Source organism: Musa acuminata, chromosome BXJ2-10 (genome assembly GCF_036884655.1).
Source record: "Musa acuminata AAA Group cultivar baxijiao chromosome BXJ2-10, Cavendish_Baxijiao_AAA, whole genome shotgun sequence".
Lineage (NCBI taxonomy): Eukaryota > Viridiplantae > Streptophyta > Magnoliopsida > Zingiberales > Musaceae > Musa > Musa acuminata.
In genome coordinates, this window is record NC_088347.1 from 34,460,314 (window position 1) to 34,486,624 (window position 26,311).

Here is a 26,311-nt window from a genome sequence, read left to right on the forward strand (position 1 = left end):
ACGACTCCTCAAATGGGCGGTGGAGCTCGGCGAACATGATATAAGATACGTACCCATGACCGCCATCAAGGCCCAGGCGGTAGCCGACTTCATCGCAGAGTTAACCCAGATGGAAGACAGCATCCATGAGCAACCTCCCGAGCCCTGGCTCCTGCACGTGGACGGTTCGGCCAGCTCAAAGGGCGCCGGCGCGGGACTAGTGCTACTCGCCCCCGACGGACGCTCGTTCGAGCGCTCCCTCCGCTTCGGATTCAAAGCCACTAACAACGAAGCAGAGTACGAGGCACTCCTGGCAGGGCTCAGATTGGCCCTCGAGATGCAGGTGGTCGCGATACACGTCCTCACCGACTCGCAGCTTGTGGCCGAGCAACTTGGCAGTGGATACGAAGCTCGGGAGCCGACCATGGCAAAATACCTGGTGCAGGTAAGGGACTTAGCTGCCAAGTTTCCGTATTTCAAGTTATCTAATGTCCCGAGGGGGGAGAACGCCCGAGCCGACGCGTTAGCTAAGTCGGCGTCGGCGTCGCAACCGACCCCCGGACCGTGGCCGAAGGTCGAGGAGCTTCCTGCCCGCACCATCGAAGTAGCGGTCACAGCCCCTAGCAGCACGCCGATCACATGGGTACAAGAGCTGTTGCGCTTCAGGCGAGATGGGACCCTTCCCCACGACGAAGTCTCAGCCCGGCGCATACGTCGTACACACGCCTGGTACACCGAGGAGAGTGGGCGGCTTTATAGGCGGTCCTTCACGCACCCACTCCTACAATGCTTGGAGCCCAACGAAGCCCGGACGGTCTTGGCCGAGGTCCACAAAGGGGTCTGCGGAAAGCACATCGACGGGCGAACCCTGGCACACAAAATACTCCGCCAGGGTTACTACTGGCCGACTATGTGCCGGGATGCAAAGGCTTACGCATAGCGGTGTGGGTCATGCCATGCACACGCCCGCACACCCCGACAGCCTGCGGTCCCCCTCAACCCCATCGACGGGGCGTGGCCCTTCGCGCAGTGGGGTTTGGACCTGCTCGAACCTTTCCCGCCGGCTTCGGGGCAGCGGAAGTACATCATCGTGGGAGTGGACTATTTCACAAAGTGGGTCGAGGCCGAACCGCTGGCGATGATCGCCGAACATCAAATGGAGAAGTTCGTGTGGAAGAACATAATAACTAGGTTCGGGTTGCCCAAAGTCATCATTACGGATAATGGACCTCAGTTCGCCGGTAGAAGGTTCCGGGAGTTCTGTGCCGGCCATGGCGTCCAGCTGAGGTTCAGCGCGGTGGCCCACCCACAGACGAACGGGCTTGCGGAGGTCACCAATCGGTCCATCTTAGACGAGCTCAAAAGAAGAGTCTCCGCGGCCCGATCGGCCTGGACGGACGAACTCCCTAGCGTCCTGTGGTCTTTACGCACCACCCCCAAGACCGCGACAGGAGAGTCCCCATACAGCCTGACGTTCGGAACCGAAGCTGTTTTGCTGCCCGAGGTAGTAATTGCCACCCTTCGGACAAGGAGCTATGACGAGGAAGTCTCGAACGAAGGACTTGGCGCCAGCCTCGACATACTCGAGGAGCAACGCGCCAACGCACACCTGAAGGCCCTCTCTTACCAGAGAGCCGTCGTAAGGACCTACAATAGAAAGGTGCGACCCCGACCAATTAAGTTGGGCGACCTGGTCCTGCGGAGGGCTGAGGTCAGCGATCCGACCAGGGCAAGGGGGAAGCTGGCCCCCAAATGGGAGGGGCCTTATCGGGTTGTCGAGGTAGTCCGACCGGGTACGTACCGGCTCACGACGATAAACGGCTCGACTTTACCAAGAGCATGGAACACACAGAACCTTAAGATGTTTTTCGTTTGAATGAGGAGCCCCTTTTGTCCAGTGGGAGGGGTTCACTCAGGGTTCAGAGGAAGAACCCGGACGGGAAAAGTTCTACCTCGTTTGTTACCGAAATAGAACAACTAGAGCCTTAGAGTTTTTCTCGAAAAGGAAGAGACTTTCCGCCTAGGAAAAAAAAAAGAAAAAAAAAAGAAAAAAGAAAAAAAGAGATAAGCAAACACACAAGAAGAAATAACAGGTTTCTTTTATTCAGAAGCAGACTTATAGGACTCGGCCTCGACTTACAAAAATTCACTAAAAAACAAAAAATACAGGACCCACCCATTACAATGAAGAGTCCAGACGGTCGTCAAAAGGGACGTCCTCGGGCATATCAACTTTCAGGTCCTCCGGATAGGAAGTAAAGGGATCTTCCTCCACCTTGAGGTCGGGGTGCCGAACATGGAAGCGGGACGTGGCGACCCGGTATCCATATTCGAAAGACACCCGTCCCGTTCGCGTGAGGCCGAGTTCGAACCCCTCAGATTTTTTGTACACCTCGAGGAGCTCCTTCTCCTTGTCAGGACGAAGACGGACCTCCTCGGCCAGCACTTCTGAGGCCGCTTTCGCCTCGGCCTTAGCGTCCTCCAGTTTCTTGCTGAGGGTACCCGCCTCCGTCCTCAGCAGGCGGAGCTCGGTCCGTTCCACCCTTATCGTCTTCTGAAGCTCCTCGTTCGACTTCTGGGAAGCCTCGAGCTTCGACCTCAGGCAGACCGCCTCCTCCTTAGACACTGTCACACTCCTCTCGGCAGCCGCCACAGCCTCCGGACCGGCCCCAGCTCGAACCTCCTCAGCTTGGCGGCGGAGATCAGCGTTACAACGGATGAGCTCTCCGATGACTCGGCCAGCGTCGCGCACCCTGTCCATCAGGGCCGTCGCGTAGTGGAGGCCCTGTAGAAGAGGAACGAATCAGCACAAGACGAACATCCCTGAACTAAAAGAGAATGGGAGCACTTACCCAGGTCAAGGATTTGACCGACCTACTGAGCAAAGCCTCCGAGGGCAAGGTATAAATATCCCGAGCCATGTCAGGATGCAATGCACCTCGGAGGAATGCCGCGTAGGCATCCCCCCCGATCCACACCTTGTCACCCCGGGACAGACCCCCCCAGCGGGCTACCAAGGGGTCGCAAGGCTCCCCGGGGGAGATCTCACCCACCAGATGCGTTAGGAACGACTCCTCGTTCCCGATCGGTAGGCGGCACAAGTCACGAACGGAGGGAGTGCGCAGGACCTTTCCAGCCACCCGCCGACAAGGGCCGGAGTCGCCCCGGCGAGGGCCTGCCTCGGCCCCCATCAGAGGTTCCCGCCTTGCTTTCTTCCGAGGGCGTCCGCCCTCGATCTCTAAGGGAGCATCCTTCGTCCCTGGCCGCGAGTCAACTGGCGACGCGGGAAGGGGAGCTGGCGACACGGGAAGGGGAGCCTGCGGCGCATCCCCTCCGAGGAGTGACCTGAGCTTCACCATTTCTGCAGAAGACGAGAGAAATGTTAATACCATGGATAAACCACGCGGACACCCAACCCAAGCATTACTAACGTACCCAGTGGCAGCGGGCTGAGACCCGCTTCTACCAACCAATGCTCGGTCATACTCCGAAGAGCCTGGGAGCCGGGAAGAATCTCCCGCAGCCTCTCCAGATCATGGTGCTCTGGTTCGCTAAAACTCGGTACAGTGTTGTCGATCGCCCTCGCGGACCAGCGGATCCCAAAACCCCAGTCCTTCGCACAGCTAATGTAGAAGAACCTCCCCTTCCACCCTTTATTGTTGGAAGGAGCCCCCCCGACGCGAAAGCCCGTCTGGGCAGATAGAAAATAACCCCCCGAGCCTCTCGAAAGGCGATAGCAAGAGAGGAATAGGTTGAGGGTAGGGGCGATGTTGGCACGGTAGCATTCCCCCAGGAATACCACTAGGTAACGCCAGGAATTTGGCGCCACCTGTGACGGCGAAATTCGCCAGAATGAGATACAGGCTATGATAAGGGGGTGAAGGGGAAAGCGTAGACCCGCATACAGGGCGTCTAGGGTCAGTGCAAAACCCTTCGGAACCGGGTCGTAGGCCCGCTGCCCCGGTTCCGGGGCACTGAGGATGTAGTCCTCCGGGATACTGTAACGCTCCCGGAGCCCCCCAACAACGACCCACTCACGGTGGAGTCATTGTCATGCGGCCACATCTGGGCCTCCAAAGCCCGCGCCGCTTTCCCATCGGAGGATTCCGTGGGGGATGACAGAGGGCGCTCCCCTCCAGCTACGCGGGAAGGGGGAGGAGAGGAAGAAGAGGTGGGCGACATCTCGACTGACCTTGACGGAAGACGCTACGGGAAGAAGACTACGCGAGAGGTGAAGGAGAAGACTGAGGAGGAGATGGCAAGACTCGGAACAAGAAACCCGGCGGCGAAGAATGGAAGTAAAGCGGGGCACTCGCTATTTAACGAAGGCATCCCGCCAGAACCACCGCCCCTTCACCTCCCGAGGGTGGTCACCAGCCCACCCGCGCACGTGCGTAGCCATCACGTCGCATCGGAAATGACAAAAGGTGCTCAACCTTCATAAAAACATGATGTGAGGATCCTTCTAAAGCGGCAGCGGACTGACGCCTCGATCTCAACGTCCGGAAACGTGCGGCAAAAGTAACCAGCTCCGCCCCTGAAAAGAAGCTTCCAGTCCCCGCGACCGATCGAACGGACAAGGGGGGAAAATGGCACAAGCAGCTCCCCGGGCCACACCTACGCGGTAAACCCTCATCGGCTTTACGCCACCCGAGACACACCTGCGTGGCCAGCCTGCCTGCGTTGTGCTCCTCGGCCCTCATCGGCTTTACGCCACCCGAGACCACACCTGCGCGGCCAGTCCGCCTGCGTCGTGCTCCTCGGCTCTTTGGCTTTACGCCACCCGAGACACACCTGCGCGGCCAGCCCGCCTGCGCTGTGCTCCTCGGCCCTCGGCTTTACGCCACCCGAGACACACCTGCGCGGCCAGCCCGCTTGCGTTGTGCTCCTCGGCCCTCGTCGGCTTTACGCTGCCCGAGTCCACACCTGCGCGGGCAGCCCGCCTGCGTTGTGCTCCTTGGCCCTCATCGGCTTTACGCCACCCGAGACCACACCTGCGCGGCCAGCCCGCCTGCGTTGTGCTCCTCGGCCCTCATCGGCTTTACGCCACCCGAGACCACACCTGCGCGGCCAACCCGCCTGCGTCGTGCTACTCGGCTCTTCGGCTTTACGCTGCCCGAGTCCACACCTGCGCGGCCAGCCCGCCTGCGTTGTGCTCCTTGGCCCTCATCGGCTTTACGCCACCCGAAACCACACCTGCGCGGTCAGCCCGCCTGCGTCGTGCTCCTCGCCTCTTCAGCTTTACGCCACCCGAGACACACCTGCGCGGCCAGCTCGCCTGCGCTGTGCTCCTCGACCCTCATCGGCTTTATGCCACCCGAGACACACCTGCGCGGCCAGCCCGCCTGCGCTGTGCTCCTCGACCCTCGTCGGCTTTACGCCGCCCGAGTCCACACCTGCGCGGCCAGCCCGCCTGCGTTGTGCTCCTCGGCCCTCATCGGCTTTACGCCACCCGAGACCACACCTGTGCGGCTAGCCCGCCTGCGTCGTACTCCTCGGCTCTTCGGCTTTACGCCACCCGAGACACACCTGCGCGGCCAGCCCGCCTGCGCTGTGCTCATCGGCCCTTGGCTTTACGCCACCCGAAACCACACCTGCGCGGTCAGCCCGCCTGCGTCGTGCTCCTCGCCTCTTCAGCTTTACGCCACCCGAGACACACCTGCGCGGCCAGCCCGCTTGCGCTGTGCTCCTCGGCCCTCATCGATTTTATGCCACCCGAGACACACCTGTGCGGCCAGCCCGCCTGCGTTGTGCTCCTCGGCCCTCATCGGCTTTACGCCGCCCGAGTCCACACCTACGCGGCCAGCCCGCCTGCGCTGGGCTCCTCGACCCTCATCGGCTTTACGCCGCCCGAGTCCACACTTGCGCGGCCAGCCCGCTTGCGTTGTGCTCCTCGGCCCTCGGCTTTACGCCGCCCGAGACCACACTTGCGCGGTAAACCCGCCTGCGTTGCACTCCTCGGCCCTCTTCGGCTCCCTAATCCCCCGAGTCCAAACCTGCTCGGCGGACCCGCCTGCGTCGCACCCCTCAGACCCGCGTGCCCAGCCCACCGGAAGCCAGAAGCCATGCGTCGGACCTCCTGCGCAAGAACCGACGCATAGCTCCTTTAGGGAGGGGGAATATGATAGGGGTAAAAACAGAGCTGACGTAACACACCGGATCTAACATAACACACCATGACATCTGCCACCCATGGGCGACACGGCACCCCAGGGGACGAGCATTAACACCCACACAACGTGCACCCTCGCTCACCGTACCCGGACGGTCTCATCGTCTGACCCCCGCGACCGGTCAAGGCAGAAGAAGGCGTCGACCGAGGAAGAGAGCAATAATGCCGACTTGATGTGCGCTAGCATCACCAGCCCTCGGCCAACGAACTTCAGCATTTGACTCCATGCGTCCGACCGAGGCAAAGGAGCGCATCGACCGAGGCGTGCCCATACCCTGCGATAGCCGGGTTCACCACGCAACCCCAGTGCCCTGCAAACTGCCACATCGGGCAACATCAGACTCATCTACAAATACCCCGGAGTCCTAGACGAAAAGGTAAGTTCGACTACCCAACAAAAGACCCTCTCTGTTTCACGGACTGGGTCCAAAAACTCCTCTCCGAGGAACTGACTTGATCGTTAGAGGGGTCGGGCCGAACCGCCGACCCGACCTGTGTGCAGGTATTCGATCGAAGCAGACCCGACGTCGCGGACCTTTCCAGCCAACTCCCTCGCAATCGGCCGCCACAAGATCTCGAGGGGGAACGCGCTTAATCCCCCCCGAACCAGCCGTGCAGGCCCCAGGTCACGGCTAAAAAAGTTACTTACCGTAACACACAACTCCCTCATCTGGTTGACTTCTCGGGGATCGGCACCCAACGAGGTTTGAAGTGCCGTCGTGCTCATGCAAGCTTCGTTTTCTTGGTTTCTTTCCCCCACCGGATTTATATTATTCTATTCTTTGGGCTTTTAATTCACGAAAACATTTAATTTTTATTTTTAACGTAGACGAAGATTTAATATTCTTTTTAAATGAGAGAAAGCTTATGAGCAAAAAAAGGAAATTGACATCATATACATATAGGGTCAGTTGTCTTAGATCTCTACCGCTCGCTCACATTGACGACTGTGCTAAGGAGCGGATGGACGGTCCGGATGGAGATAATGGTGGAGGAACAGCTGAGACGGTGATTCGAGACGCAGTCGGAGTCGGGTAGTATTTGGAGACGATCCCCAAGCACGTGATGGCCACGTGCAGAACTCGAACGGGGATCGCTCAGAGAGAGAGAGAGAGAGAGATGGCCTCTGTTCCGCCCCTCATCGTACGATCCCTCTCGCCCCCTGGGTTGCTCCCCCCGGTAAGCTATGTGTCTTATGTCTTCGTCAACCCTAGCTCTTCAATTCCACCTTTTTCTAGATCTATTGGAGACTTCCGACGTCCTCCCTTTTGACTTCTGGATAGTATATGTCGATTTTCGCATCAAGATTCCTTCGCTAGCGGTGGCTGGCGATAACTCGATCATTCTTTCAATTCCTTCGCTAAATGGTGTGTTTTATTCAACTGATTAGCTTTGGATCACGAAAATAGTCTCTCTACTCACAAGATCCGCAGATGGCAATTTCTTTGAAATAACACATATTTTAATCAAATTAGGCATTTCCAGTTGATTTCAGCATTTGATTGATTGGTATTGTGCTCGGTGTCTTTAGGTGCTTTTCGTTGATATATTATTGACTGCGACCATTTCTTTCGCTCCAAGATTGTATCTTTCTTGCACTATACTTACTTTGTTCCTTTATTTAAATGATTGTTTCTTTGAAGCAAGTGATGTTCGATTAAATTATGCATTCTTATTTTCTCCTCCCGTCTTCTAATTTAATTTTTATGGAACCTTAATTAAATAGGAGTTGTAGGACTATTGAAGTCATTGACTAAAATTTATAGGAACAAAACTTATAGGTCATGCATGACAGTAGAACTAATCGTTTATTATTCTTCCAGCTTCAATTTGACATGTTACTGATATGTTTTTTTATACTTCTTCGTGTCGAAGTCCATCAAATGATGTGAACAACTCAGTTCTTGTTTCATATAATAATGTATTGGCTATACATCTGGAGCAGTTGTATGGAACAAGAAATTCTACATTGATAAGAAGAGCGATTTTTATCATGGCCAGTTGTTCCAGCAACGTGGCACAGGCAAGGACATTATCAAGAAAGAAGAGGCTCTAGACTGGGTGAAATAAGAACAAAACAATTGAAGAATGCTTCATGATGTTTATCGTAAAATGTCCTCTTTATTTATGTTTCACCTTTATTTGATGATTTGTTTTGGACACAACACACTATCACCTCTGAGTTTGTATATGTAATTGGTGTCAATTCTACAAACTTGATTAGACGAATGGTTTCCTTCAATAATGTGTTACGTGGATTTTACATCTTCATGATGTCAGCCAAGGTTCGCTGTACTGTACCGTACTGGCGTTTCGACGCTGGCTCAGTACGGTACGGTACGACGTACCGAGCGGTACACCTGATTTCACCGATTTATCCCTCCGAAAATACCTGAAAATTAAAAAAAAGTTAAGATAGGGTTTTCAAGTTACAAATAAATATAGTAATAGTATAAGTTTAGCAAAATCAATGTAAATTAGGTAAAAATAGCATCACATATCTTTTTCGGGCTTTGAGGTAGTCTTGTTCGAGGTTCGTATTTCAGCTCGTTATAGATTGGAATATCTACAAAAAAATCAGTTGAATTGTTAGATTATTTTGTTACAATATAAACTCTAAAATTCAAATGAATTAAATAATCATATATCTAGATATACCTGATTGTTAATTCTACCACCAAAACGAATGACGGGCCTCCACGGGTGGTGGATCGGGGTCCTCGATCCGTTACATATCAATATGATACATTTGTTGGATCCAATCATGAAATTGATTCCATGACATAGTATGTTGATACACCGTATGTCATTGATGCATCAATGTGGTGCTGATCGTAGATTGATCGTCATAAATCATATTTGTCCGAGGCAACTCTTGAAGCGTATATTTGAGAGAGAGTTTAAGAGAGTATAATGAAATAGGGGAGAGAAGATTAGTTTAAATAGGAGGAGAAATGGCTCTAACGGTCGATTTCGACCGTTACCGAGTGGTACCGAGCGGTAACGGTCAAAATTTCGACCGTTACCGCCCGATATTACCCGTATCGTCCGATACGGGCTTTTTTTGGGTGTATCGCCCGGTAGCGAGCGGTCCGCGTATCGGTCGCCTCTCGGACCGGTACGTACCGCCCGTACCGGGCGGTACGGATCGGTATGGCAGACATTGATGTCAGCGATGCATTTATTTTGGATATCTTAGCTGAGCTTTGCTGGTTCTTTCTAAAGACTGATCTAATTGGTGTTGCCTTTACAAGATAATTGCTATATTTTTGGATTTTTTGTTTCTTATATTTGAGTATGTGAAGACTTCTCAATTTGAGGAACAAAAAAAGGCAATTTAAAACAGTTTTTTTTGTTCTTGAACAGTTGATTTTGCAACTTCTAGTTACTGGCCTGAAAATTGCCTTCTAAGCTACTTTGATTGGGACATGAATACGTGAAATTTAAGCTTTATAGTTATTAGGCAGACCAAGTCATGTAATCAGCTTTATCAAGCTTTTCATCACATTGAATTCATTTCTTGTTAGAGCATAACATTCTGTAGATGTTCAACACAAACTCTGCTGAAGGCTAGAGAACTAGCACATCATGATGTCCAGGTTGAATGAAGTCTTAATAGGAATTTTCATGGTTTAGCAGAATTTTCACTCTATGAATCAGTAACATCATGCAACACTTCCTCATTTACCGTGTGTCTGAGAACGGAGGATCATTTTATTTTGCAGGTATTTGTGGACTATATAGATTTTGCTAAAGAGTTGGAGTCATCAACCATCTCAGATGAACCTTTTGCCCAACTGGTATTGTAAAACACCTAAATCACATCTCAGTTTGTACATAGGTTGTTTTGCAAACCATTTTAGTGGAAGCAAGCAACATAAATTTGAAATTGCATTTATTGGTATTTAAGGTAAATATTAAACCGATCTTGTCATTCACAGTTAACCATTTTTATTATACAAGTGCTTGATTATTATTATTTTTACATCGCCTTCGCTATGTTCATGTTGGCACGGCAATCTAGCATTTGTCTGATGCCTTCAATCCAGATTCCCTTATCACATTTTTTGCATTCAAATTCGATTAACCTTTCTGGTGTTCTGATCCCAAAGTAAGCCCTCTGATCACTTCCATCTTCCACTTCTCTTCCAGGCCATGCTGGTATGTTGGTGCAAACATCAATTACAAAACCTGCAAGAACAGGAACACAGCTTTATCTACGTGTGATCGGAATCGCAATGTGTAAGTTTTCCTACTAATCTTACATTTCTTCTTTTTCACAAAGGTCCCAGCCATGTGTGTACTTTTTGTTTTGACAACCACCTGCAATTTGTTGCACTTTCTTAGCTAACAAAAATATAGATCATGAAAAATCTTTTAGATTTTAGACAACTTACCTGCCAATTGGAGTTTATGTATACTGAAACTTGCTTCCAATGAAGAATACCTGCCACAGATGGATATCTCAACACGCATTTGTTTATATTACTAATGTGGTGATTGCAGATTCTGCTCTAAATAAGTGATCTTGACAAGTTCAGATCCTTCATAACTATTGTGATTAGTGCAGTGAGGTCAATAGTTTTGGCTGATGAATTCTGTAGTTGAATTCAAAGTTCTACGAAAGAACTACCTTTTCTTGTGCGTTTGACGAGCTCTCCACCTTTGGCTACAAAGGTTAAGGCTGATGAGCATCCATCTGATGATTCTTTGTCGTCCCCAGCTGCTGTTGCACCTTGAATCTCCTTGTAAAGCCTTGCCCTCAATGTCGCTGCGCCTCGTAAGGCTGCAGTACAACATGCCACATCTTAGAGCTGGACTACAAGCTGTCATAAGAGCAATGCATGGCTGCTCACATGAACCTACTTCTCTTGCATTTAGATGTTATATGATTCTGATAGCTAGTGTTTTGCCGACTGTGTTCATTTTTCGGATGGCTTGATCTGTTTGTGGATGAACTTTTTTGTTTGGAGACCTGAATGCTTTCTTTTGTATTGAACTGAGATGTTCTTAATGTGTGCAGACTGAGTCAGATTGAAGCCTCCATGAAGAACCAATACCTGTTGCAGCTCCTGCAGTGAGCGCCATGATGTCGCCACTGGTCTGTGCACCAACTGCAGAGTGGACGACCTTCAAGATCTGATCATGGGCGGCGCCCATCGTCTGCGCGATCTCCACGCAGTGCGACGCCACGAGCGCCGCCGCGGAGGCAATGGCCGCAGTGATCTTGTTGCCACAGTTGGTTCTTGACGCATCCGGCGAGAAGACGGCGCTGGCGACGACAGCAGCAACCGCAGCTGCGACCCCGGCGACGGAGGTCGCGGCGTATGCTTGGGCTTTCCGTGTCCGGGCTTCTGTCCTCCTCTTCTCCTTCTGATCCTTCAACCATCCTCCCATCGTCTTCCCCCTCGCCGCACCTCTAAGAAGCTGCATGTACGCGGAACAGAAGCTGGATTACGCCTGCGGAAGATGCCTGATCACAGGTGAGTAGCTCACGGACCTTGAGATCGATGTTGTCTCTCGGAGAGATCGGAGGGCTGACGCCGACTCCTTCGTCGGCAACTGGTAGTTTAAGCTCTACTGCTGGATTCTGCACGGTGAAGATACATCAAGTCGATCTCTAATGCTGGTTCGACCAAGCTCGCCTTACCTCTTCTCTCGCAGCAGACAACGGCGGGTTGCTGTTCTGCCTCTGGACGCCGGTGGAATCCGAAGGCTTTCTGTTCTCGAACAGGGTGAGGGCCTTCGAGATCTCCACGGCGGACAGACTCCATGACCGAGCGAGGAACTCCATGGCCTCCGTGGGCGTCTCCGGAGGCCGCAGGGAAACCGGAAGGCAGCTCGCGGGACGCTCTTCCTCGATGTTCTCCAGCCGCATCGACGCGCCCTTCGCATGGTGGTGGTGGTGGTGATGATGATGATGATGCCGATGAGAGTACGAGCACCACTCCATGCCAGCTCACAAGCTCAAGAATGACGCACACGTATATATACAGATAACCGGAGATCAAAGTGGTGTGGGAGACCTCTCGAGCTCCGCTCGTGCACCGGAAGTGGGTGGTGAATCGAGCCCCATTCCCGATAAAGAGACGCCCAAGAGCGGCGCTCCTCATGATGGCTATGCTTTGGGTGGGCTTCCACGGTTGCATCAAAAGGAGCCACCACCCGCAGCCACACCGACGGTCATTTCATCAAACACCAACCAGAACCAATCTTGCTCCAAATGATTCCATCCAAGCTTGGCGCATCTGATGCTATACTTGGATCCAAATGTCGAGTGGAATGGGGCGGAGGCACAATCGAAGTATGGGTCACTACAGGTACGCCCATCATTGCAGATTCCTTCTTAACCCCGAGATTGTTTCTGTTCCTGTGAGTTGAATGAAAGAGAAAAGACTGATGATGACCGGGTTTCTCGCAGCTCAGTGGGAAGCCCACTAAGCGTCGTCGGTCCCAACTCATTATGGCGTGCATTTTGATGCCTAACCGAGTAGCCATTGCAACTCTTTCGAGTCCTTCATGGCTCCTAAAACCTACTGCAAGCATGCAATTCTGCTTCGGATGAAGAAGGAAAAGGTACTCTTTTTTCCCCTTGATTTGATCTACTTTCCTCATTCTTCTTCTTCTTGTTGTCAATCTGAATTGTGGTTGAGAGAATCCCACCTGAGTAAAGTTTCTGCTTTCCATGATCACTTCAGCAATCAGAAAAGCCAGCTTTCTCGAACAACATAAGTGTATGTAAAGATTTAAGGGGAGAGACGGGAGTTGTCTGTGCTAAGACAGCCAATTCTTCTGTATAAGATTAACCATTGTATGATCTCCATATGACACAGCTCCTTGGAAGTACCATTGCAAGCAATGATCGATGTTGAGGTTTTAGTTGGATTTTGGAACCAACTAATTAGCTACGTGATTTCCTTCTCGAGAGATACATGTGATATCTCACAATCATTCAAAATATTAAAATGGATGTTCAAACCTCACTGTTTACTAGTTTAATTAGTAGTACGCCACCTTATGACCAAACAAGCTCTCTACCAATTTTATTTCCAAACTTAATTTATTTCTTATTAATAGAAGATTATGATATTGGTAAATATAAAATGATAACTTTATATTTTTTATATGTTTTAATTTTTAATTAATTTATGATCGGAGGATCAATCTCACAATCTATATAAATAGATATTATCTTAATGAATGAAATCATGAAATTAGTGCCTTCTTATTTCAATAAAGCCCCACTCTCTCTTCCTTTACCCTGCTAATCTATTGACGATTGTTATTCGACCTCTTGGCAATAGTTCATTGCCTACCACCATCTTCTCGACTACAGAGAAAGGAAGAGATTATCCTCTTTTGCATATCTCATATCATATCCTCCATTATGCACTTAGATATGATATGCTCTATCAGATTAGATCCTTCCTTATGCACTTCTTAAATATAATCTCTTTCATGTCTCTACTATATATGCATCCAAACCAAATCATTGGTTGGTTTTGATTTTTCTAATTGAATCACAATATTTTCTTATCTTTCTCCACGCACTTTAATTATTATTTTCTCGTGAAACAATAGTTTATTTCAATCTATAAGACTTATATGTATTAATGCAGTAACTCTAATCCCCTTCAAGCTCTCCAAAGGTGATAATCATGTATCTTGATGATCACAATTCACAATTCACTAATCTCCTATTTCGATATAATCTATTTGGCTATATAAATAACTCTCTTAGTTGTCCACCATCAAAGATTCAAATATCAAGAGAACCCATTCTAATGATAAATCCTGCTCACAAGTTATGGTTACGACAAAATCAACTTATTTTAAAAGCCATTCAACCTTCAATAATTGGCTCTATAGCATCACTAATTTCTTCGAGCAGCACTACAGTCTAATCAATCGCTCTATTTTAAAAGTCATGTTAAGTCTTTTATCTATTTTGATAAAAACAACATAAGAGGGAAGTAACATTGTTGATTATATAAAATCTAAAAGTTATTATAGATGATTATATAAAATCTAAAAATTCATTGTTCATGCTCTCAATAACCTAGGAGATAAATATAAAAAATTGACGGTAATAATTCGAGCACGTGATTTACCAATATCATTTGAAGAACTATATGACAAGTTGATTAATCATAAAATGTATCTAAAACGAGAAGAGAAAAGACGAGACCAACTATCACAACTCAATTCAATCAAAAATTAAAAAATAAAAACTTCAATAAAGAACCAAATAAGATGCATCCTAGACACATGGGTAATGCACAGAGTTATCATCTTTCATTCCATTATCAACTTTCTAACCATCATGACAACATCAACCCAAACAACTCAGAAAATAACTTTAACTATAACTATAAATAATTTTGACGTCCCAACAATAATAATCATAATAATCAGCAAAAACTCATATGCCAACTTTGACAAAATTAGACATACATCAAAAGTCTATCAATCTTGACCAAAGACTACTCCTACACTCAAGCAAACATCATGATTACTTTAATTACTTATCCAAGTAATTAAATTATTGATCATAGTATTTTTTATCGTATCACTTCTAATTAATTTTGATCTTTCAACTCAACTTTTGTTTCTCTCATATGGCATGAAGATAAGAAAAATATTTTTTCTTATATTTTCTGCCTTCATAAATCCCCAAATGAAGCACAAGATTTAGTTCTAGCCATCACCCCACGTCAAATAGTGTATTTATGGATTTTTTTTTCTCTTCAATAAATGAAATTAATGTTGTGCATGAATTGATTAATTATTGTTAATATAATTAGCGACGTCAGTGGAAGGACTACATATCTATACATAGGATATTAATATTTAGATGGATATATAAGGGTAAATTTTGAGTTTTTAATATATATATATATATATATACTGTGTGTGTGCGTGGACTTGTTGATGGTGTAGATCAAATCAAGATAGTAGCACTGATCTGCAGGGTACACGTGGAGTAAGGATGCTGCCCCCATAGAACAAGGTTGAGAGGGGATACCCCAACGCTCCCCGCTGGCATCATTCCGACCGCCATGATTGCATCTGGGCCCACGCATCACGGCCAAACGAAGGGATGTGATCATTCCAGGTGTGGGGCGACGAGCGGAGCCCACCACGAGCCATCTGATACGATCCGATCTGACGGCTGGAAGGCGCCTTATCATGGCTGCAGTGCCACTCTTAAAGCGGCGGCCCCGCTCCATCTCCTGTTCGCGTCTTCGTCCTCGTTGCATCAAATGGGTTCGACTCTGTGTTGGGTACTCTTTCGGTGGCTGAAGAAGACTTCGTATCGTTGTGAAGCCTGTTCTTGAAATCATCATATTCACAGGGTAGCATATCACTAGGTTTGGTATCAGGGTGCACTAATAACGGACAAGATGACTCATAATAGATGATAGAATTCAACGTTTGACAAACATCGTATGCACGAGAAATGTGAATTGAATTCTAAGTCTGAAATTTATGACAATTCGTGTGTGGTCGAAAGCTCGATTGTAAGACGATAGGACAGGGGGTTCGATCTCTCTCTTTACGGATCGTTCATCTTGAAAAACTCATGCAATTGACTTCAACATCCGACACGAACGTATGGTTCTTAACTTGTGTGTGAGTTAGCTTATGATCACTCTTAAGAACTGAAGGAAGAGTGTATCACTGCACCATCCCTGGTCTCACGGGACATCAGTCATTGTTCATGAGTTGTGTTGGTCGATGTGCAGCTTCTTTTTAGAAGCTTCACAGGACTCCACCTGCAGGACACTCAGCCAAAACAAAAAGGCTGCAGTTCTCAGTCAGATACACTCTCCACTGAAGTGAGTCAAGTCTTTAATCTTCCTAGTATTAATCTTGTGGGACTCTCTATGATCTAATCAATGGGAGTTCGATGAAGCTGCAGTTAGCCTTGGATGCTCAAAGTTTGCAAGAGGTACATCAAAATGATGCATTTCTTGTGGGATTGATTGCAGTGCTTTAAATGTTCACCAAAAAAAGAAACATCATTTCTAAGGAGGATGCCTGATTTCAGGGGCAGAAAGCCTAACCATGAGGGATCATAAACACACCAGCACTAACATTGCCAATATTTTATGCAATATAAATGATGGTTGGACACTATCATGAGCATTAAAAGGATAAGCAACAAATGCAGATCCCCAAACAGCACAGCTTCTCAAATAAAGCTGGCCATGGAGCAGACTTCACCATGCATGTCTAGTACTGAGAAGCAAAAAGCCTGCATGGAAGGATCAGCACAATTGAGGGAACAGCAACAGAGAGTTTAGTTATCAGGCTTTGCCAGGTGAACAGTCACACACCAATTCACCTGCCAAAGCCATTTCTGTAGGAAGAATGAGGTGTTCCTAGTTAGACACAGGTACATCTGCACCATCTCATGCACTATGCTCATGCTGGGAGCAAGTCAAAACTGAAGAGTGGCTTATGAAAGGTGTGACCTCAGTATGACCACAGAAGAGCAAAAATAGAACACCAGCATCACAGCCTAATTCTCCATCTGAACCCCGTCAACTGTTCAGAAACAACCAATTAAAGGAATAGGACATGTACGATTTTTCGTCGACAACGATCTTTGTGGTTTACTCCTAGTTCCTAAAGAGAGAGGCCCTTTCAAACTTGGCTAATTTTGGGTGGCTTCCATTGTTAGTATTCGGATGAGAGATAAGGGCACACGAACAAAATTTTCAAACGGGAAACTAAAATTAAAACAGATCTAAACAGCAAGCCACATGTTTAGGCATACAGTAATAACAAGACAGAAACACCAAATACATACACGATCATAAGTCGTTTACGTCTCTAGGGAATCTTAGCTAACAGTCTTAGCAGCAAACAGGAAATATAACAGTTACCGGGCAAACTTGTTAATGTTTTCTTCTCAAGGAGGGCCTACAGACATCTGATTCACATCTGCTTTCATAAAAGGGTCAGCAATGGCCCCTAGATACGGTTCCTGCATTTCTCCATGGCCCTTGGAGCTGCAAGATAATAGATCACATTTGGTTAATAATATTTAACTTTGCTTTTGATGATGCCATAACAAAGGCGCAATTTCAATGGTACAATTAAGTAGAAGCATTTGCAGATAAAAAGTCAAACATAAAGGTCGTGGAACTTCACCACCTAGTATATTTAACCATGAAGATGGCAAATCAAGAACAAAATCCATGCTTTAAGCAGTGGTCAGAATAAAGGTAGTATCCAATGACTACACAACAAAATATACCATAGAGCTAAAAGGTTCAAGATGTATTGACCATATTATAAGAGGCTGTTTTATATTAGAACAGAAAACTAATAGCTCCTGAACAAGTGGTGAAAGCTTAATCATAATACATCAAACCATAATGTTAAATCAATTACCATATGTATCTACTTATCATAGATGAGATGTAAAGCAACAAATATATCTAAACAATTTGTGTAAAAGAGACCCACTAGCCCATAACTATAGTTTACTTTGTGACAATAGCCAGCAGACCCCATTATCTGGGAATCAAGTTTAATAAATATCAAAGCTTTATGGCTCCATTAGTTAATATTTCACGAAAGTTAAGTAACCAGAAATATAGAAGCACATTAAGACCGCAGGATAAAGTATGTTGAAGATCAGATATACAATAGTTCGTCAATTTTGCCTGCTCATACTTACCAAGTCCAATAGCATCTGAACCCTTCATTATCCTCAGCCTCCTGCAAGAGTCTGTGAACATCCTGAAATCTCAAGCAACAAAAGCAATATCAAAATGGCACACACACACACACACACACAGAGGGAGAGAGAGAGAGAGAGAGAGGCAAAATTTGTGGTTATCTGTACTTTATTTGTGTGATATAACTCAAATTGTTAGTAGTAGTCAATGGCAAAATTTGTGGAAAAATGGAAACGGGCAATTATCTGTGCAAGCTGTACTACATGTTTACAGTCTTTAAACTTTTGACTCTAACCATTAAGTTCACAACAAGGAAGTTTGTACTTACTCCCAGGGCACATCCCCAACAAGCATCCAGTCACCATCTCTGTCTTCATAAGTGAGCACATATTCAGATCCACTCAGAAAATCCATCAGCCTGCTCTCAGATAATCCATCTCGTCCTGGTATTCCATGAGAACCACACTGCCCTGTAGTAGCACAAATTACAAAAAGCAAGTAAACTCCTCCCCATACCAACACAATCTCAGATTTCAAAAATGTTCAAATCCAGAACAACTAAAGACATGAACAAGAATTATTCTTCAGTTTTACAAAGTAAAGCATGGTTATCCCCAGATAAGTCAATCAAAAGGTCAGAAATCTTGAAGGAACTAAAAAATTCATTTGACGTGAAGATACTATCATAACATCATGAATACAGCTGAATTTTGTTTCTAAAACAAAAAGGAATCACAAGAACAGTACCTTTGAATTGGAACTACCAAAATCCCATTTCAAAACCATCCACTGACATGGATTTCACCTACCAGTGGTGGGGTCCAATCACCTATTCAGAATATGAACAGTTGGGACCATGCTCTAATCCACACAAGGATTAGAGAGATTCACAACCACATGGAAAACAATCAAAGTAGGATCGTGCGACTCAGATATTGCTTCAAATTATTGCTTAGGAAAAGAGAACAGTAACATATGACCCTTAACACGTTCCAGAAATATGCCATGAAGAAAGACCTACATACAAGGCTATAATGGCCTATCTAATTTCAGTTTTTGTATGAAAAAGCAAAAAGAAAAGAAAAAAAAATGCAAAACATAATGGAGCCTTAGGCAAAGAATATATTTCCCTTTATGTAAATGTAACCAATGCAAGATATCAGTTCTAAAGAAATGTATAAAAAGCAAGGAATCTACAAAAAAAAGAAAAGTGACTTTATAGTTGTAAGAAAATAAGCAAATAGGTGACTTTATGCCGACTAGGAATGCAACAAAACGTATACCAAACATGAAGCCTATAAAAGAGTAAGAAAACAATTAGGATGAACTGATTACAAAAACATGAATGTTTCCTGAATTATTACAAACACAATGGAGAAAAGTAAGAGCTCACCAATGGTGAAGCCACTAAACATCTTCTCAAGTGCCAAGGAGAACTCCTTATAATTGCTGTATGTCTTCAGGTCAACTTTCCTAAGATACGGTGCTCCATCCATGCTGACCTTGACATAAAGACAACCTAGACCTTGTTTCCCATTGGCATCTTCTTTGTTCTTTGAGGGATTTGTAGCCATAGTGTTTTTACGGTAGCTGCGGATTGGTGGCCAACCAACCACCTGTGCCCTGATACAGCTTACACCCATCATTAGATGTGCTAATCAGATCTAAACAGAACTACACTTTTTATGATCTTGTTACCAATTTGAAAATTTTTCCAAAAAAAATCAGGTCTGCCTTTCCAAGCATAAAGAGGCAACATAAAAGAAAAAAATCATAGAGCAATTGAAAATGAAATGAATTTTTTATTTTCTACAAGGGAATTTATAGCTCAGGGAAAATCTTATACTGTTTAGTGCATCATTCAAGATCATCACAAACAGGGAACTGGTAGTAAGACATCCAACAGCTGAATGAATGACATAAGAAAAATACGAAAAAGAGGGAAACAAAATTCCTTCACACACTAAAGCTTTAATGAAGAGAATATTGGTAGCATCAAGTAATAATCTGAAAAGGCCAGAAAAAGGGAAAATAATTCTTGAAATTAGGAATTGCATTAGATTCATGAACCATAGAGCTCTTACCCATAGGCAAACACAGCCTGTAATCGAAGTATGTAAGAAAGCTCTTCAACCACAAGCCAAAAGTAAAGACCTAATTTTCCCAGTAATCCTATGATATCATTCATTTCTTTTGACCAATCATAAGAAAAATCCTATGATATCATTCATTTTTTTTGACCAATCATAAGAAAAATTCAACTCATATTTTCCCTAGGAAAAAAAAATCATCACCTTAGCACAAAAAGTCACACACTCCTTAAGAAAAGCATTTCCACCAAATAGGCTAGAGAAAACGAAAAAAAAAAATCACAAATTTCAGCTGAAAATCTCAACTTTCTGTCAATCGGAAGAGCTCCGACTTCAGTTGGAGACACTTACTTGGCAGCAGGCGCAACGCCACGGTCATTACCAGCGGAATCTCCAACCCGCCCGGTGTCCTTCGGTTCATGCCCAACCGCCTTCCCCACCGCATCGTTGCCCGCATTCCCGTGCCCCCCGCCGCCCCTCTCCCCTCTCGGCGAGAATAAGGCGCCACCTTTCCCGGCCTCCACTTCGGATCCACCCCCTCCAGCAGCGAGGCCCCACTTTCCGGCCCCGTCGATGGTGTCAGAGAACCCCCTCTTGGCGCCGGAGACGAAGATCTTCGGGAGGAGACCGAGGGTGAGGGCCACCTTGTCCTTCCGGTCGGAGGAATCGGACCCGGGGAGGCCCAGCCTCAGCTCCGTGTCCTTCAAGTTGAGCGCTCCATCCTCGGCTCCTCCGCCGCCCACGGCGGCGGCGGGTGAGTGGAGCTCCGAGAGGCCTATGTAGTCATGCTCGAGAGGCGGTGACATCTACGTCCTCGAACAGCACCAGCAACCATTAAAAGTGGTAAGCTTGAGTGAGAGAGAGAGAGAGAGAGAGAGAGCGTGTGTGAGTAAGCGAAGAAGAAGGAATATTCCAACTGGTGAGAAGGAAATATAGACGAAAGAAGCAGAAGGAGAAGACGAGAAATTCTACTTTTGTTGGGGTTCGATAGAGGGAGATAAGTTTGTTCCCTTCAAATATTTTATTTCATTTATACTTTTATTATCCATATCATAAATAAAGTAATTGGATATATAATATCCGTAAGTGTAGCATTAACAACGGAAAGAAAAATAAAGGATAAATGTCGTGGAGAAAAATAAAAGAAAAATATAACAACACTTAATTCGCTAATCATGGAAATTGCACATCATTTTGAGAATATTACTACAAGTAATATTAATTTAAGATGGACAAGGTATAGGAATGAAGTTAAGAAAAGAGACAGGCTTAGGGAGCATCAGTCTTATCATATCATCAATTAATCAACATCTATTCCTATATTCTTTATAATGTAGACATAAATTAATTACATGGATTCTGCACTTCATTTAACTACATGCACTTGTCCTGAAACAGGTATAGTAAATTATTAATCTTGCTAGTGTGGTAGAATCTCTTTCTGCTACCTGGTAGACTGCAATAGTTTGATACATGAAATATATGAGTAATATGAGCATCAGATGCACCACTTAATTTCTATTTCTGAAGCAGTAGAGCACCAAGTACAAGAAATACTAACTGATTGGTGCAAAAGAAAATGTTATACATATATTTGTAAGACTGTTTGTTTGCCTGATTTCAAGATTCATAAATTTGAAGTACAAATAAATCTCTTTTTCTTTTTTATGCTCAATCTTCACTGGAAACAGTCCTGTAAGTTGTTTGACATGGTGAAGCAAATTGAGAGCCAATAGGGAAATAGAACACTCTACAAAAATACATGCTTTTCATGCTTCTAACATATGCTGATCAATAGGAAGGAAATGTACAAGCAACTTTCATAATCCTTACAGAACCTTTTGTTTAAATCTTTTAAGATATACCTTTTTTTTTTTTCGCCAGTTTAAGACAGATTTATGTAGCTGAAAGAAGAAAAGAAAAGATGGTGGCATGCAGCAGCTTTCAAAACTATATTTCACAATATTGGAATAGTACCCAAAATTAGACAAAGAAGCCAAAAGGCAATTTGTTTTTTTGTGTAACACCAAAGCATGCTGATTCCCTGCAACTAATGACATAAAGATTGATGTCCCATCCATACATGAATGACATGGAATCTTCCTTTATTTTTCTATCATCTTTTCTACTAAACTTTTGACATTAGAATTAATAGAATTAAAAAAAGGAAAGGGTTAAGTAAAAAAGAGGACTGTCTTTTCCAAGAGAATTTTGTGAACTAAGATGAACTTTTTGTTCCAGATGCTCCAGTCAAAATGTGGCAAATGTCAATGAAAAACTTGCTTAATTAAGAGTTGGCTAACTGTACATCCCAGACCGGAATGTGACAGTGTGACCCATCAATAGCTTGTCTAGTTTCTGTGTTTGTCTCTCCATCACAATATCAATTCAAACATGTCAGTTACTCCAAACAGTTCCCCAGTAGAGGAATCCTTTGATCTATTGCATACTGCTATAATTAGTGTTAAGAGATAATGATGCAATGCCATTAGGCCCAATCTTTCTAAATTAGGGGTATTATTTTATGATAAGTGTCACAAAAAGCAGCTTGACACCCAACATGACCTCGATTAAAGTATAAGAATGTCGCCTACTCCTAGTAAATATATCCAATCAACCTGCTAATCTTGTTCTGTGTGTATTGATAAAGTAACTCCCAATTGTACTGGAAAATTGTTCTAGTGGTGCTTAATATTGATTGTAGTGCTATGATATTGTCTGAATAGGTCCCAATTGATGCCTAAGAATGAAATGCTACATCGACAACCAAAACTTCTTGTGGTGCTTGGATCTTCCAGTAGATCACAATCCTTAAACAACTATATTTGCATGTTTATGGGAAGCACTGGAAAGAAAAGTATAGAATGAGAAACAAGACATATTGCTAGTAGATAAGGCTAAATTATTTGGCAAGCTGCTTTTTCCTCTTTTTTTTGCCAGAAAGAAAAGGCAGGTTTAGTAGCAAACAAGAAACAAGATGGCTTCAAGTACAAGGTTGGACATTAGTATTGCAACAGCTATGAAATAGTTTAGCCAATTGACAAGATTAAACTTCCATGACATGTTTTTGCCTAAGCAATTAACAAAATAAAAAAATGTCAGCCTTAATTGTGATGTTAATATCATGCTAATAATTGTATAAGAAAAAAAAGGCTCCCGACATATTAATAATTATATATTTCTCCAAAATGTTTAAACATCTTTTCTCTAAAAAAACTAGATATGTCAGTAAAATTGACCTTAAACACCTAAACTCAAACAAATACAGGCCTTTTTTTTGCTCCTGGTCACATCAGAACAAGAATAGCTTTGTTAGTGGACTATCATGTAGCAATCTTTTTCTCGCTCCTGTTGAGACATTTTCTTCCAACTTTGGCCCGATAACACACCCCATGCTCATCTCCTTTTGTTCCCATTTGATGCTCTCTGCACCTCAAACTGGGCCCACCCTTGTTCCCCATCATCCCTGCTGCGGGATCCATTGGACCCCACAAGATAAGCCCCGCATAATTCTCCCTCTTCTAGCTATCCTAACCAGAGAAAGTTCTACTAAAAATTAGTTCTGTGCTTCCTGATTGGATTTGTCTTTATGTCCTGAGCCTTACAAAACTATTTATCTGACCTTGATCCATGGAGTCTATGTTTTCATGTCTAATTTTCTTCACCAAGAGACCTAAACTTATATTTATCTTTTGCAGATAAACTTCACTGACTCTTTAGTCTACACTTTGACCATCCTTTTTGGCATAAGCAGGTTAGTTATACTCAAGTACATCTAGCCAAAGCCTAAGCACTATTTATACTGACTCCATCAAAAAAAATATAATCAGGCTAAAACCAAACTTGAATTTAGTGTCAAGTGTTTTGGTTGGTGAGTTTAGTGATGACCGTGAACTCTCCTTGAAAAAGTTATCTGTAAACAGTATATTACAATCAGCCACAAGATAAGAACATAAGAAGAAGGCCAAGATCCTAATCGTACTTTCACAACTATATTTTCTTAATTATGTATGTCTACACATGCATTTTATTAATGGCTTATGTCCCCTAGAGTTATTTACACCCTATCCTTAATTCAAAAGAACAAGTCTGACAAAAAAGGTTACTGGTACCTCAAAATTTTTTATGTGCGCAACAATTTTCAAATGCGAAAACCTAACATTTTTGGGTGATTTTCTCATGAAAAACCGCTAAAAGAAACTCTCAAACATAGTATTTATGCTGAAGATTATAATTATCACACTATTGGCTGGACAGATCATTGCAGGTGATCTGAACTGATTTGGAGTGGCTTTCACTTCCCACATCCAACGTCGACGTTTATCTGCTTGGTCTTAGACTAAAGTATCAAGCATGCATACTTTGCCAAAGAAACGAAGGCATCAAAAGAACATGCCATGAAGAGTTGTTAGACGGACCGGATTCAAGGTTCATTGCATGCATCCATCGCGTCAGGGGCAGCTTCAGATCCAATAATCGAGATGGACAATGCGATGGCGGTCACTCGATTGATGTGCTCATCAACAGGGTTGCCGATGGTGGCCAGTGGAATCCGGAGAAAGATTTGAGCTACATGATACAGAATGAGCACCAGGGTAGCTGTTGAACTGCAGGTGGAAGGGCCTCCTTTGTAGGGCGAATGTGTAACAGAGTTTTAGAAGTCTCCCTCAGCCTCTCCTTTCTTAGAGTATCTGATCTAATTGGCAACCAATTAACAGCAGCAATGGACCCAAGATTGCATACCTTCTTGGCCTCCTATGGGTTGATAAGATAAGGTGGACCATGATCCTCCTCTTCGAGCACTGTCACCAACAGCAGCATCAATAATTTTTTATGTGCTGGTAAGCACGGAACCAATGCTGCAGGTGCGTGGCCCATTCTACTGCCAATAGAGATCTGACAGAAGGTAGAATCATGTCATGTTACCAATCTTTCTTTTTCTGTATAAGACATCTGCACTCTACTCAACTGGATGCAAGGTGCTGCCAAATGCTATGTCAGCTTCTTGATCATTAGAATTTACCTCGAGTGTCCTGGCAGATACCAAGAAGTGCTGAACAAGAGACATCAACCGGTTTCATCGCGTTCAACAGATCAAGCCCCTTCAAGAATCTACCCTTATGCACTGCCATCTGCAGACAGCCGAAGATGGCCTTCTCCACTGATAGGCGATGGACATGAGCATGATGTCGGCAATGACCCACCTGGACTGCTCCACCATGGAGACTACAGTGGTGCCTCAAATGGTGCGCGGCCTCTGATGTCTTGAGTGGTAGCCTCAGTGTGGTTCACAGCATGGCGTTACATCGGGAGGTGGAAGCAGTCGGGGGTGAGGGAAGTGGTGGTAGGCCTCCATGGCGTCTCTTCAAATGACCTGCATTCGATTACAGTTTAGACCTTGGCACCAGAAAGAGTCAACAGTTTCAACAAAGAAAGGATATGACCTCTCATCTCCAACTTGGCAATGTACAGCTCGACCCCAAGTGCTTTACTTTCAATGATGGCCAATCGTACTTTCACATCATTTACCATTATTAGCATGCTTTCCCAGATCTTCTACCATTTGTTTGGTATAACAAAACCGTAAGTTCTTTTTCTTACACTGCCACTGGCTGAAGATTCCAGTAACAACTAGACGATGACAAATATGAATCCATTAATCATAGTAGATCCTACAGCTTCCAGCTCTTTAGCACCTCGATTTCTGGTAACTCGTCATATAGAATCCATCAGATAAATAAGTAGAAAATGGCCAACAGTTGCCATCCAGAAAAACTAGATCTGGCACAAGCACCATAGGCAATTAGTTAGATGAGGCTCTAAAAATTGATAGCAGCAGCATATGAGAATTAGCCAACAAAAGCGGGAAGAAGTTGAGAGCACTAACTTCTTGTTGGCATCGCCATGGACTCTGATGCCAGTCATCATTGGAATTGCTTCGACCTGTACAGGCATTGTGGGCAGGGATTGCAGTAGAAGGTTTCGGTTGCCATTCTCCGGAGGGTTTTATAAACAAGAGAGCCAAATAACATGACATGAGTGGGACAATCATCTTCATAATCTCAGTCTCATTCTTAGGATATCCAAAGCGAAGCTTTCTAACTTATAAAATCTTCGCAAGCTATTCCTGGATTTGGCAAATAATGTCATCCAATAATCCCAATATTGAAATTGTGCAGTCCAAATAGAAAGCAAACACCGAAACTGTTTAGGTCTTTGTTGTCCAAAAAGGTACCAACACTAAATTTTCAATTTCCGTCCAATTAGCCGAAGAAAAGAAAGGCAAACCCAAGAAACTGGTGGATGCTGATTGTTGCACAAGAACAATCCAGTGGCTTGGTGCATTACAAAAGTGGAGGATGCCTTTACCTCCATTT

General features: G+C 45.0%; 3 protein-coding genes and 1 long non-coding RNA gene across 7 annotated transcripts; 2 read left to right on the forward strand and 2 right to left on the reverse strand.

Moving 5' to 3' along the window:
• Positions 1-55: 55 nt before the first annotated feature.
• On the forward strand, positions 56-1,855 carry LOC135625801 (uncharacterized). Its single transcript, XM_065130888.1, has 2 exons — positions 56-850; positions 962-1,855. Exons 1-2 carry the CDS (start codon positions 56-58, stop codon positions 1,853-1,855), a joined length of 1,689 nt encoding a protein of 562 aa, XP_064986960.1.
• Positions 1,856-7,205: 5,350 nt separating this feature from the next.
• LOC135625340 (uncharacterized) lies at positions 7,206-13,048 on the forward strand. 3 transcript variants are annotated; one of them, XR_010492028.1, is made up of 6 exons: positions 7,206-7,330; positions 9,877-9,951; positions 10,304-10,393; positions 11,175-12,471; positions 12,573-12,727; positions 12,850-13,048. It is a non-coding gene; the product is annotated as an uncharacterized LOC135625340 (long non-coding RNA). The 3 variants fall into 3 exon arrangements; XR_010492027.1 differs by having other exon boundaries at positions 12,573-13,048; XR_010492029.1 differs by lacking the exon at positions 7,206-7,330 and adding an exon at positions 7,358-7,518 and having other exon boundaries at positions 12,573-13,048.
• Positions 10,032-12,104, reverse strand: LOC103969276 (VAN3-binding protein). The gene is made up of 7 exons (XM_009382771.2): positions 11,802-12,104; positions 11,652-11,741; positions 11,212-11,578; positions 10,785-10,937; positions 10,549-10,598; positions 10,417-10,474; positions 10,032-10,342 (listed from the first exon to the last, which is right to left on the reverse strand). Exons 1-7 carry the CDS (start codon positions 12,102-12,104, stop codon positions 10,134-10,136), a joined length of 1,230 nt encoding a protein of 409 aa, XP_009381046.2. The 3' UTR covers positions 10,032-10,133.
• A 3,824-nt stretch (positions 13,049-16,872) lies between the features above and the next one.
• On the reverse strand, positions 16,873-24,561 carry LOC103969278 (auxin-responsive protein IAA17). 2 transcript variants are annotated; one of them, XM_065130031.1, is made up of 6 exons: positions 24,353-24,561; positions 20,286-20,740; positions 19,238-19,467; positions 18,173-18,314; positions 17,844-17,905; positions 16,873-17,169 (listed from the first exon to the last, which is right to left on the reverse strand). In XM_065130031.1, exons 2-6 carry the CDS (start codon positions 20,738-20,740, stop codon positions 17,132-17,134), a joined length of 927 nt encoding a protein of 308 aa, XP_064986103.1. In that variant the 5' UTR covers positions 24,353-24,561; the 3' UTR covers positions 16,873-17,131. The 2 variants fall into 2 exon arrangements, with proteins under 2 accessions (XP_064986103.1, XP_009381047.2); XM_009382772.3 differs by lacking the exon at positions 24,353-24,561 and having other exon boundaries at positions 20,286-20,894.
• Positions 24,562-26,311: the final 1,750 nt, after the last annotated feature.